The sequence below is a fragment of the Chlorocebus sabaeus genome, chromosome X (genome assembly GCF_047675955.1).
Source record: "Chlorocebus sabaeus isolate Y175 chromosome X, mChlSab1.0.hap1, whole genome shotgun sequence".
Lineage (NCBI taxonomy): Eukaryota > Metazoa > Chordata > Mammalia > Primates > Cercopithecidae > Chlorocebus > Chlorocebus sabaeus.
In genome coordinates this window covers 33,056,357-33,069,805 of record NC_132933.1, presented here as the reverse complement: position 1 = coordinate 33,069,805, position 13,449 = coordinate 33,056,357, and the positions used below count along the sequence as shown (strand labels likewise).

Genomic DNA, 13,449 nt, shown 5'->3' with positions numbered 1-13,449 from the left:
TTCACCATGTTGGCCAGGCTGGTCTCAAACTCCTGACCTCAGGTGATGCACCCGCCTTGGCCTCCCAAAGTGCTGGGATTACAGTTGTGAACCACCGTGTTCGGCCCAACTAATACATTTTTAAAATCCCATTTTAAAAGTAAAACCACAGTTTTCATATAACAAATTTTATTGCTCTTCATTTCATTCTCCAATTTTAAAATGCTTTACTTTCAGCCAATATGTGACTATAGGAGACTTCAAAGGCATAATCAATTACTCCCTTAAAGTTCATTGTAAGTGTTCTCAGAACTCTACCACCTAGAATTTAAAGACAGGAATATTTACTTTTTCTTTATAATTTTAATTTATTGTAAGGCTCGATTGTCAATAACTATTAACTTCCATTTAATAATCTATGGTGAAATAGGTAATTTCTTATTTTCACAAGCGTGTGAGTAAAAGACTGGGTTTTAAGCAATAAATCATTTGTTCTAACTAAGCACATGCTTGGAGAAAGTGCTATTTTTCTAAACATCTGCCTTGAAAACAAGTAAAATTCAATTCCCTTTTTGGTTCACGGGAAGCCGTATTGGGGTGACTTCCAAGATTGGCCAACCTGTTATTATTCTTACCACCTCTTTCAAAAAGCGATGTTGTCTTTGTCCCCAAATTCTAGGGTTGTCCTATGCTGATGCATAATGAAGCCCTGAGGCTTGGAAACTTGTAAACCAATAAGATGATTTAATGATGAAACTGCATGTTAATTTGACACTGTCTATTAATATTAAGTCCTTGAGTGAGCTTAAATTTGAGACCCTTGTAAAAGCAGCATATAGTTCCAGTTTTGCTTCCTTATCAGTGGAGCTTGAGATGTCTGTTCCTGCCTACTGATGTTTTAACACATTTTTAGTTTCTCAAGATCTGAAAGATTTTGTATGCACATCTTAGTCTGGATACTGTTTTCATTAGTTCTAATGCTGCTGCATGCAAATTTTGTTTAAAACCAAAATTGACTCTTCACATCTAGACTAGATTGGACATGGTGAGGAGGCTGGAAGGAAAGTCCTTTTTGCTCTGTAGGCCCTGGACAGCTTTCTTAGAGAGTTGACTTATCTAGGATTAAGAAAAAGTTTTCTTTTGCATGACTAAATTATTTCTACAGTTTGCTTGTGTAAGCATTTTAGATTTAAGCAAGTTCAAGTTGAAATATATTTGAATATAAAGTAGAAACAGCTTCATTTAATCGGATAATAGCAATCTCTAACCCATCAAATTAATATCTACTAAATAGCTTCCAAAAAGCACTGACGGGAAAATATTTTTCACTAGCATGGCTTTATTCAGTTTCAAAAATAGCAGGGGCTAAAATGTTCGGACATTTATCCTGCATTTATTTTGTGTTTCACAAGGTTAAAATTTTATATTTTGTAAAGTGTCTGAAAAGGAGCCCACAAAGTGTTTCTGCTTTCTTGCTCCTGAATGCAAAGGTCTGAGAGAAGGCACATGGCCTCATTAGCTTCTGGGTGTTGTCAAACCCAATCCTCTCAAGTACCAAATGCCCAGATACAGTTATTGGGATGCAGGAATCTCACTTAAGCAGTGGTTTTTGCTGATATAAAGACAGATATCTTGATTAAAGTGTAGGGAGATAGAAACCATAACAATTTGGGCAATTTTGGCTCTAATGTCTAATTTGTTGTGAAAGGGGAAGATGTTCTAAGCTAATGTTCTTAAAAGTAACTTATGAATTTCTTAAAAATAGTTTTTAAAAGGCTATTTCAGGAAAAGCTGTTTTATTGCATGGCACAGATTAAATGTACAGATGTTATCTTAAAACAATGAAAGAGTTCCCCTAATTTGAATATTCAATACCAGCTGTTATTCACATCAATATTTTAATATTTTACCATCAAGATATTTAATGCAAAAGATTGATACATATTTAACTATTTAGAATGCTAAGGTTGTCCAGATGAGTAAGAGGGAAGGAGAAATAACATTCCCCAAGTACCTACCATGTGCACAAGCTCTACTTATATATCTTGCTTAATCTTAGAAATGAATCCATGAGGTAGATTTTAATTCTCATTTTACAAACGAGGAAACTAAGGCTCAGAGAGGTCATACAACTTCAGAAAAGTTGTATGACCTCTCTGAGGTAATAAATGGCAGAACTGGAATTTGAACCTAAGTCTGCTTGTATGTAAATCCTGTGTTTTGCAGAAAACTCCCCTTGTATTTCATAAAATGTTAAATCTTGGCCCAAATTCAAATCACCATCTTTATGGGTTACTGGAGAGAGGTATAAGTTGGCAAGGCTGTGTTCCACAATGGGAAAATATGGGTAGGATTTGAATGAGGTAAGAGTGGGATGCTTGCACAGTATCATATTTGTGCGGCTGGAGTAATGTTTTTCTGTTTCCCTCTTAAATAGCAAAGTAGAGTAGGAGAATCTTGAAATTGAACTCAGTCCTGAGGTCTGCTTTTCCTATTATTAGTCACTTTCAAGCCAGGGGATTTGTGACCATTTAAATGTTATGCTATTTCAAAGTCTTTTCTACATCTTTAGAAAAGGACATGAGGGAGGGTTAGTTAAGTGGGGCAATGAGAATGTAGAGTGTAATAGGACTAGCAGTTGCTCTGAAGATATCTGGGAAAGGCCGGGTGCGGTGGTTCACGCCTGTAATCCCAGTACTTTGGGAGGCCAAGGTGGGTGGATCATGAGGTCAGGAGTTCAATACCAGCCTGACCAACATGGTGAAACCCCATCTCTACTAAAAATACAAAAAGTTAGCCGCGCATGGTGGTGGGCACCAGTAGTTCCAGCTACTCAGGAGACTGAGGCAGGAGAGTGGCATGAGCCTGGGAGGTGGAGCTTGCAGTGAGCTGAGATCATGCCACTGCACTCCAGCCTAGGCAACAGAGCGAGACTCTGTCGCAAAAAAAAAAAAAAGAGAAAATTAGCTGGGCATGGTGGCACGCACCTGTAATCCCAGCACTTTGGGAGGCCAAGGCAGGTGGATCACGAGGTCAGAAGATCGAGAACACCCTGGTCAACAGGGTGAAACCCTGTCTCTACTAAAAATACAAAAAAAAAAAAAAAAATTAGCCGGGTGTGGTGGCGTGTGCTTGTAATCCCAGCTATGTGGGAGGCTGAGGGAGGAGATTCACTTGAACCCAGGAGGCGGAGGTTGCAATGAGCTGAGATTGTGCCACTGCACTCCAGCCTGGGCAACAGAGCAAGACTCCGTCTAAAAAAAAAAAAAAAGAAAAAGATATTAAAATTAATGACAGGAAGAGTTTGGGTTCAGTTATAATTTAAGGGAAAAAACATTGAGGGGCCTAATCTATATATTGCTCCAGATCCAATGATTTAATTTTGAGAAGAAAAATCCAGTGATTGAACTCATGCAAGGAGATGGCCTGGGGCTTGCTGTAAGTCAGGCTGCAGTTTGCATTGCATTAAAGAAAATCAAAAAAATTAATAAACTTTTAGAAGAAACTTTAAGTTTTCACCCATTCACATTTAGCCCTTGGGGTCTCATACTTCTGGACTTGCTTAGACCTATGCTATCTAATATGGTAGCCACTGCCCATCCGTATGTGGCTACTGAATACTTGAAATGTGACTAGTCTGAATTAAGATGTGCTTAACTGTAAAATACACCCTGGATTTCAAAGACTTTATAAATAATGTAAACTATTCTTTCCTGTTGGTTACATGTTGAAATGATAATATTTTGGATATATTTGGGTTAAATAAAATATATTACTAAAAGTAGTTTCACCTGTGTCTTTACTTTTTAAATGTGACTATTAGAAAATGTGAAATTAAAGGCTGGGCGCGGTGGCTCACGCCTGTAATCCCAGCACTTTGGGAGGCCAAGGCAGGCGGATCACGAGGTCAGGAGTTCGAGACCATCCCTAACATGGTGGAACCCCATCTCTATTAAAAATAGAAAAAAAAATTAGGCGGGCGTAGTGGCGGGTGCCTGTAGTCCCAGCTACTCAGGAGGCCAAGGCAGGAGAATGGCGTGAACCCGGGAGGCGGAGCTTGCAGTGAGCCGAGATCGCTCCACTGCACTCCAGCCAGGGCGACACAGATTTTGTCTCAAAAAAAAAAGAAAAAAGAAAATGTGAAATTATATTTCATGTTTATATATGGCTCATGTTTTATCTGTTGTACGGCGATGGGTTGAAGAATAGGCAGTATTCCCTGAAGCTTCGTGCTACAGGCAAGTGCTTTAAAGTGGTTAAGTATGAAAAAGATCAGTGCCAGCATTCAGTCTTCCATCAAGCCAGGAAGTTTTTCCCTCTTCCCCTCAGATGGTACAGGGGTGGTATTTTGACTACTGGAATATTTCTATTAATTCAACACTTGGGGAAACTAGGTGGATGTCTCTATCATTCACTCACTAGATCAAAGCATTTTTTCTTTTTTTCTAATGGAAGTCTGTCACTTTTTAAAGGCAGTTATCCCTCCTATTTATCTCTCTAAAACCTGAGTCTTATTTTTAAGTCCTGCTCTTTCTGCTAGGGTTTTTGCCAAATTTCCAAAGCAATGGCATAACTAATGTGGCTATTCTTGCATGTTATCAGTAGAAACCTAAAGAAATGGGAACTATGTGGGTTAGAAGAAATAGCATTTATCAGGCAGGGCGCAGTGGCTCATGCCTGTGATCCCAGCATTTTGGGAGGCCAAGGCGGGTGGATTACTTGAGGTCAGGAGTTTGAGACCAGCCTGGCCAACATGGTGAACCCCCATCTCTACTAAAAATACAAAAATTAGCCGAGTGTGGTGTCACATGCCTGTAATCTCAGCTATTTGGGAGGCTGAGGCAGGAGAAATGCTTGAACCCAGGAGGCAGAGGTTGCAAGGCTGCAGTGAGCCAAGACCGTGCCTGCACTCCAGTCTGGGCAAAAAAACAAATAAAAAACTATCAAATCCAGAGCTGACCACTATATTCTAATACTACATTACTAAATTACAGTTTGTCTTACTGCTCATGCAAAGCTTATGTGAAATGATTATTTGACTATGATGAATTATGAGTTTGGGTTCCTTTTGCTTTCCACAAAGTACCAGGCCTACTGCCTACTGTTGACCTCATAGACACCCAATATACACAAAATTATAGTGTATGGATGCCACACTAGTAAAGCTGGATTTTTTTTTTATTATGGTAGAGACCCTAGAGATACACCATTTCATCATTTTATACTTTCCAAACAAGTCATTTTCCCATTACCCTTTAAATGCTTTATAGTATTTTATTTTTAGGGATATTAGAATTATTGAGTAATTTTTTGTAATTTTTTTCAAACTTGTAAAAACTGTCAAGTATAGTTATTTTTAAAATTTGGGGCAATATTTTTTTGGGGGGGAGTTGATAAACATGGCTGAATGTCTTTGTATGCCAAAAGAAAGCTAACTTCTATAAACATATGCTTCTCACATAACCACTCAGGCAAGTACTGAGTGCATCAAAGTCAGCCCATACCAAAAGGAACACAATATATATACTTTTTTTTTTTTTTTTTTTTGAGATGGAGTCTCGCTCTTGTCCCCCAGGCTGCAGTGCAATGGCATGATTTTGGCTCACTGCAACCTCCACCTCCCAGGTTCAAGCAATTCTTCTGCCTCAGCCTCCCGAGTAGCTGGGATTATAGGTGCCCGCCACCACGCCAGCTAATTTTTCTATTTTTAGTAGAGACAGGGTTTCACCATGTTGGCCAGGCTGGTCTCGAATTTCTGACCTCAGGTGATCCACCAGCCTCAGCTTCCCAAAGTGCTGGGATTACAGGCGTGAGCCACCATGCCCAGCCAGAACACAATATTCTTAACAAATGAAAGGGAAACTAGTGGTACATCATCAACAGACTCTATTTTCAGCAACTTTTCTATTACAGGTGTGCTCTGCTTTAAGAACATCCAATAACTGAGTTTGTTTAAATGCATTATAGAAAAATCTGAGCATTATGAATCAGATTTGATACACAAGCAACCTTTTAGCTTACTCCCCCCCCAGCCCACCGCCCCCAGAAAACAGCCAAGGGGTCTAAATCTATATTTTGCTCCAGATCCAATGTTTTACTTTTGAAAAGGAAGATCCAGTGATTTAACTCACATAAGGCAATGGTCTGGGGCCTGCTAAAAGTCATGCTGTGGTTTCCATTGCATTTGAGACAACCAGACAAACAAACACAACTTTTAAAGGAAACTTCACATTTTCTCTTATTCACATCTCAGTCAGGAGTGGGATCTTACACTTAGAATTGCTTAGACCTGTGCTGTCCAATATGACAGCCACTAGCCATATGTAGAGTATATTCACAATCCCGATCAATTTCCATCAGACCTCCATTCTTTCCAGCTCTCTCATCATGAGTGGGGTTACGGTTATTGTTTTTGGTTACTGAATATATTATTTTTCTACGTAAAGCTAACAGACGTATATGGTGATCAAATCTGTAACCACAACCTCAGTAGTACTATTTTCTGTTATTGATTCAGATTTTATCTACAAGACTGGCTGCAAGTAAGTTCAGAGAGACAGCATATTATTTGAGACACCTAACATTTTGTTAAAAAAATACTTCCGTATTGGCTGGGCGCAGCGGCTCACGCCTGTAATCCCAGCACTTTGGGAGGCTGAGGTGTGTGGATCACCTGAGGTCAGGAGTTCGATACCAGCCTGATCAACATGGAGAAACCCCATCTCTACTAAAAATACAAAATTAGCCAGGCGTGGTGGCACATGCCTGTAATCCCAGCTACTCGTGAGGCTGAGGCAGGAGAATAGCTTGAACCTGGGAGGCAGAGGTTGCAGTGAGCCGAGATTGCGCCATTGCACTCCAACCTGGGCAACAAGAGCAAAACTCGGTCTCAAAAAAAACCCCAAAAAACAAACAAACAAACAAACAAAAAAACCACTCATGTATAAAGATACAATCAAGAGCATCAATTTAGTTTAAAAGGCAATGTTATCTTAGTACTCATTAGCAGAACAAATAATGTAATGCATTCTGACATGTTTATTATGATACTCTGATATACTAATGTAAGTGAAGATGATAAATGCAATAGAAAAATTTTAAATATACTGGTGTTGGGGGCGAGGTGACACATAAGCTGTGTCACACTCTGAGAGATACTGTTTATTACTATACTCACACTGAACATGATTTGATTGTAGTAACTGCATCTGAGACCACATATTAGGGGGCTTCATAAAGGGGTTTTGTTATTCTTCAAAACTAATAACGCTTCATCTTAACCAAAACCCTTAATAAGAAAAATCAGAAATAAACCAAAGTTTTACACACCACCCTGAGGATCAATAACTTCAAGCCCAAGGCCTTCTTAAGGAAATTTTCTTTCTGGTTTGCTAAAGCTGTGGGAGACCATTACCATCATGAGGCCCGTTACAGGAAATATTGATCTCTAAAATGTCATGCTCTAACACTCTATGGGGACTTACAGCATGTGCTGGCCGGATTATAGAACAAGTCAGCTCTAAGCATTTCACACATTTATCAGTACAGGAGCTATTGCATCTACCACTAGATTAAGTTTCTGAGTAGCCATTGAAATTTGGGAAAAGGTATGATAACGCAAAGTAGATAGGTTAGGACCTCCACAATGAAAACAGATATGGTACAGCCGTGAATATGGGAAAAATCCCTAAACTTGAACAAGGAAACAAAATCCAGAACAGGATGGGCACAGAGGCTTATGCCTGTAATCTCAGAACTTTGGGAGGCCAAGGTGGGTAGATCACCTGAGGTCAGGAGTTTGAGACCAGCCTGGCCAACATGGCGAAATCCCATCTCTACTAAAAATACAAAAAATTAGCCGGGCGTGGTGGTGGGCACCTGTAATCCCAGCTACTTGGAAGGCTAAGGCAAGAGAACTGCTTGAAACCAGGAGGCAGAGGTTGCAATGAGCCGAGATTGTGCCATTGCACTCCAGTCTGGGTGGCAGAGCAAGACTCTGTGTCAAAAAAACAAAACAAAACAAAATACAGAACAGATTCAACTCAGGTAAGTGAAATTGCCAGATGGCCAAAACAAGTTCTTCAAATTTCCACAGAACTCACTGACCCAGCAGGAGCACATCTTTATCCAGATTGCAGCTGGGAGCTTGATTAACTGAGAAACAACACAATTAAATGACATGACATTCTTCATAGGCACCAATCCAATGTCAGTATCTGCATGCTGAAGTACAGATAGTTACACTGAAATTGCGTATGCTCTGAGGAATGACACTAAATTAGCTTCCAGGAAAATTACTCAATTTTGTAAGTAATTTTCAGTTTTTTTTCTTAGGGATATTTTTCAACTTTCACTTTAATTTTCTTTAGTTGCTTAGTTGTATATTTTGAGAAGGCAAATCCATTGGCACTTGGGGAGGCTTAGAACATAAATTAGTATTAGAAGTAAAGGGAACACACAGCTAAAAGTTTTACTTTAATCACAAATTCACAACTAGAGATATCATTTGCATATCTTAGAATGCTAAAGACCTGTTAAAATTTTTTTAACCAATCAGCAAAAATATGTGCCACAGATTTCTAATGTTCATAATTTAGAATTTATCACATAAATATAATATTAATATATACTTTATTTGCAAAATTATTATTCTTAAAACACTTCTTTCCAACACATTTACAATGTTCATGTGCTTTAAAGAAAAAAACTACCCTCATTTAAAAATGTACTACTAACTTTAATGTGTGGTTATACCAGTGCCACCAAATTAGAAAAGAAAAAGAAAGATACAGCTGTATTGGATATGTAGTTACTACTAAAAATAATGACAACACATGTCTTATACAATGATCATATTATGCTTTTCTACCACTTCTCAGTCATTGTCAGAACCATTTGGAGGTAAGAAAACCAATGCATCATTGAAAATATGCCCAAATGCCCTAAGACGGTATACCCCATACATCATCACATGCATCTGATTTGGAGTCAGTCCATTAAAAGTAACAGCCATATCTGAACAACAGCCTTCTACTACCTGGTTGGGGTGGTAAGTCATTGCCTCTTTAATAGAAAGCCCAACAGATTTGGTATTAAATACATCTTTTCCATCAGCATCTTCTGCATTTTCTGCAAACACTCCAGCATACTTCAGGCAAACTGCTAGCTGTTTATCTTCAGATATCTTCCAAATCATCCCTCCCTGTTCAGGACACTTTTCAGGGATATTGAGAAGGCTGTTAAGTCTTTTCATTGATTCTATACTTAAGACAATTCCTCCTTCCATACCCACATATTCAAGGTCTCCAGATTTTATAGTGTGGCCTAGATAGAAAGGCTGTGATGGATCCTTTTTTAACAAAAAATACTTTAGGTTTTCAATGATAGCAAACGTAGTGGGGCGTGCAAGGAAGAACCAGTTGTATTGGTCTCTATACTTATCAAAGGCATATTTGTAAGCTTTTCTCATCATTAACCACATGTCATTTGTGTCCATATTAATTGACTCAAACACTTTAACATTTTCAGAACTGAAGAACTCTGCTTTGTCACAGTGTTTGGTCCAAGTCTCCTTTACTGCAGCCCAAAGACTCACATCTTTGGGTTTTACAAGGATAATACAGTATACTCGAAAGCTCTTACTGAGCTCCATGCGCTCATCCTCTGAAATTTTCAAGATATCTTCTTTGTTAGGAGCTTGTAGGTGATGATGCTCATGGTGGTGCATTCTATTTCCATGACCAATCCTAATGTGTCCTAGCATAGTGATCAAAGCACAGAAAATGCTTCCAAGCATCACACCCTTCAAAAAGGAGCTGCTTTCAGAAAGCATTTTTCCTATAAAGAAGAAAAAGACTCTTAAAATACTTAATAGAAAAGGATTAGTCTATAAATTTGATTTGGTATTCCTTATATACTTACATTTTGCTCTTAATTTTTTTTTTAAAGGTTCCCAAGCTTGAAATCAAGTTAGTTGCATATAGTACAAAAGACTCTCAAAATCTTTAGCTTCCAATGGAATCTCATTACTGTTTGATATAAACTGGAACTTTGCAACAACTCCTCTATGGAGAATTTGTTTTGCACTTCATCTATGGGGATTTAATAAACCCTTGAAACCAGTGTTACAGAGGTTATCCATCCACCGTTCTCTTTAAAGAATTTCACATCACAAGCTTGCATTATTTAAATACCTCTAAAAATATAATGGATTTTTACACCAAAACCTTGGATTGAATAGATAAAACCACCTATAAATGGCAAATCACCAATGGTATTGTGCTGACATTTCTGTTCTCAACATAGTGCTTTCTTTAACTGATGGCTGCTGTCCTTAAGTGTTCTGAGTAAATCTAAACCAAGTTTCTTGAGAATAACATCATATATGTTAATATCTACCCTTTTGTTCCTAAAACTAAATGGTTTCCAATACAGTATCCCAACTATTGATGTAATAGAAGCCTGTAATAAAAAGTTACATTTTTTGGATGAAAAAGGAATATTGATAGACATATCTGGGGCCTATTAATAAACATTTTTATTTCCTCAAAACGAATTTTCTTCTTCTTTGGGGAAGTAAAAACGGAAAACTTTACACTTTTATTTCAATTAGAAATTAAGAGCTGGGTGCAGTGGCTCATGGCTGTTATCTCAGCACTTTGGGAGGCTGAGGTGGGTGGATCCCTTGAGCTCAGGAGTTCGAGACCAGCCTGGGCAACATGGTGAAACCCTCTCTCTACCCAAAATACAAAAAATTAGCCAGATGTGGTGGTGGGTGCCTGTAATCCCAGTTACTCAGGAGGCTGAGGCACAAGAATCTCTTGAACTTGGGAGGTGGAGGCTGCAGTGAGCTGTGATCTCACCATGGCACTCTAGCCAGGGCATCAGAGTGAGATTCTATCTCAGAAAAAATAAATAAATAAAAGAAATTAAAAGCTGATATTAAATACACTTGTTCAAAAAAATTGTATGTTAACCATTTATTCTAGTAAAGGCTGAATTTTCCAATCTTCCCTCCATCTTCAGAAAAAAGCGATCTATTGAGCTACTTAGATTTCCCCGTTTTCTCTTATGGTTGAAAGGAGCCTTAGAAAGCTACCCAAGGTCAGTCACTTCTCTCATTCTACAGAGAGGAAATGGAAGTCCACAGAGGTTAAGTAACTGATTCAGTCACACAGTCAGACAGTGGTAGAAGTGGATTAGAAACCACATTTCTCGAATCAGTTTAATGTTTTTTTTTCCATTACAGAATAATTGCCATAGTGCTTCTACCACATTAGAGTTTGATAAATGGGTTACTGAATATCCTTGTTTTCATACAAATGGAAAAAAAGTGGGATCTGTTGACCATAACTGATGTTTTGCACCCAACAGCACCATATTGTTACAAGGAAACCACTCCTATAGTTTTCTTCTAGAGGAAATGGAATTTTGACTTTACCAGAAAGACAAGGTGTGGAATAGCTTGACAGATGTAATTTCTGAGTGGTGGGTGGCGCAAGAGGCAGGAAGGCTTTCCTCTGTCACTCACAGAACTTGGTCAATAAACACAGTTCTAAGAAGAGAAGTGACAGAAAACAAGTGCTGCATAATATTAGAATTGTCGGCTGTGGACGGTGGCTCACGCCTGTAATCCTAACACTTTGGGAGACCGAGGCGGGTGGATCACCTGAGGTCAGGAGTTCAAGACCAGCCTGGCTAACATGGTGAGACCCTGTCTCTACTAAAAATACAAAAATTAGCCGGGCATGGTGACATATGAGTGTAATCCCAGCTACTCAGGAGGCTGAATCGCTTGAACCCGGGAGATGGAGGTTGCAGTAAGCCAAGATCGCGCCACAGCACTCCAGCCTGGGCGACAAGAGCGAGACTCTGTCTCAAAACAAACAAACAAAAAATTTGTTAGGTGTACCCTAAAATTAATTTATATAGGATTTTTGTATTTCATGTCACGCAGTTTTCATTATTTCTGGCCAATACATAATTCACACAGTTTCTTTGCTCAATTATGTTATATGTGTCAGAATTCTTCCTGATGGCGATCCTACTCCTGGCTGCAAAAATAGGGATCAAAACTCAGTAAGTCTACACATTTTAAACACAATAATTTGCAAAAATTATTCTAAGGAGATTTTTTTCCCCATCAGAGAGGCAAAAAATGTAACAGTAGCGATGCATATGATAGGATACTTTGTGCAGAAGGAAATTTAAAACTGCACACGAGCATAAATGAAACTGAAACTACCCCAATGGTTTTTAGAGGAACCTTTTTGGGTGAAGGTAGTTGAGGTGAAGTACGGAAAAGGAAGACGAAATAGGGAAGAAAAGTGAGAGGGAGGACATGGTAACCTAGAGATCCCTCTGAAGGACCAAGAGAGCGCCCCCAGGAAGAAGGCTCTCGGTCTCCTGTGCTGACAAGCCTCCCGCTGCACCTGCCCAAGCATCCCGCGTGGAGCATGCTGGGAGAGGGCTGGGGCCCAGGCCTCCCCCAAGAGACGGAGGGGAGTCAGGGAGCGCTCGGGGTGGGGGTCAAGGCCCCGCCACTCACCCGCGTCTACAACGGCTTAGGGGCAGGAAAGCGCAGCCGCGCACGGGTTTCCTCTCACGTTGGCGTGCCACTCGGTTGCGCTCCTGGCCGGGATGTTCTAGCCGCAGGCGGTGTCCTCTCGTTGGTCTCGCTTAAGGTGGGGAGGGCCAGGAAACGGGCGCCGCGAAGGCGGGGCAAAGGAGCCCGCGGCTGGGCGGAGCCGTCCGTTTGCCCGCCCGCTCAGGCGTCGGAAGGGCCGGCGCGCACGCTGCGCGCACATTGCGCTCACACTGCGTGCCCTTTCTCCCCGCCCCCTACCGAGTTCAGAGACGTGCTTTAGGCCTACGTGACCCGTACGCTCCCCTTTACCCAACGGAACGCCCAGAGAGGAGGTCGTGCATACGACTCGCTGACACCTCCTACTTCATCTTCCTGGCATGGAAATTGCGAGAGCGAGAGATTCTTGCTCCCAGTGTCGCTTGTTATCAGACCTCTTGATGGTTTCTCTGATGTACCCCTGCGTCCTTGAACCCTCATATTGCCCACTCCCCTAGTACTCCTGGGCTGAGACCAAAACGCAGGCCACTGAAATAGTCATGCAATTATGGCATCAGGGGTTTCTTATGATTACTGGAATGAGATCTGAAGCCCCACTGCCTGGAATCCAATCCTGTCTTCACCACACCTTTTGATATTCTGGGAAAGTTACTTCACCTCGCTGTGCCTCAGTTCCCTCATTTGTAAAGTACAGAAAATGTCACAGTAGTGCCTATTTCATAGAAAATTAGATGAGATAGTGCATATGACTCCGTTAGCAAAATTTCAGGCCTAGAGTAAGCGTTTACTAAAAAGTACTGGCTGTTAGTATTCACCCCAGTATTTCTAGTACTTAACCACAGTGCCAGCACGCAGTGGTCAGTAAATATTAGTGGAATTAATGAATA

At 40.2% G+C, this 13,449-nt stretch overlaps 1 protein-coding gene across 2 annotated transcripts; it reads right to left on the bottom strand.

The window, feature by feature from the left end:
- Positions 1-8,441: 8,441 nt before the first annotated feature.
- C1GALT1C1 (C1GALT1 specific chaperone 1) lies at positions 8,442-12,696 on the bottom strand. Of its 2 annotated transcripts, XM_008019468.3 has the most exons (3): positions 12,527-12,680; positions 11,420-11,533; positions 8,442-9,816 (listed from the first exon to the last, which is right to left on the bottom strand). In XM_008019468.3, the coding sequence occupies exon 3, from the start codon at positions 9,809-9,811 to the stop codon at positions 8,855-8,857; it is 957 nt and encodes a 318-aa protein (XP_008017659.1). In that variant the 5' UTR covers positions 9,812-9,816; positions 11,420-11,533; positions 12,527-12,680; the 3' UTR covers positions 8,442-8,854. The 2 variants fall into 2 exon arrangements, with proteins under 2 accessions (XP_008017659.1, XP_008017658.1); XM_008019467.3 differs by lacking the exon at positions 11,420-11,533 and having other exon boundaries at positions 12,527-12,696.
- Positions 12,697-13,449: the final 753 nt, after the last annotated feature.

Coding starts and splice junctions, on each gene's coding strand:
- C1GALT1C1 (XM_008019467.3), bottom strand. CDS start 9,811: ATGCTTTCTGAAAGCAGCTCCTTTTTGAAGGGTGTGATGCTTGGAAGC.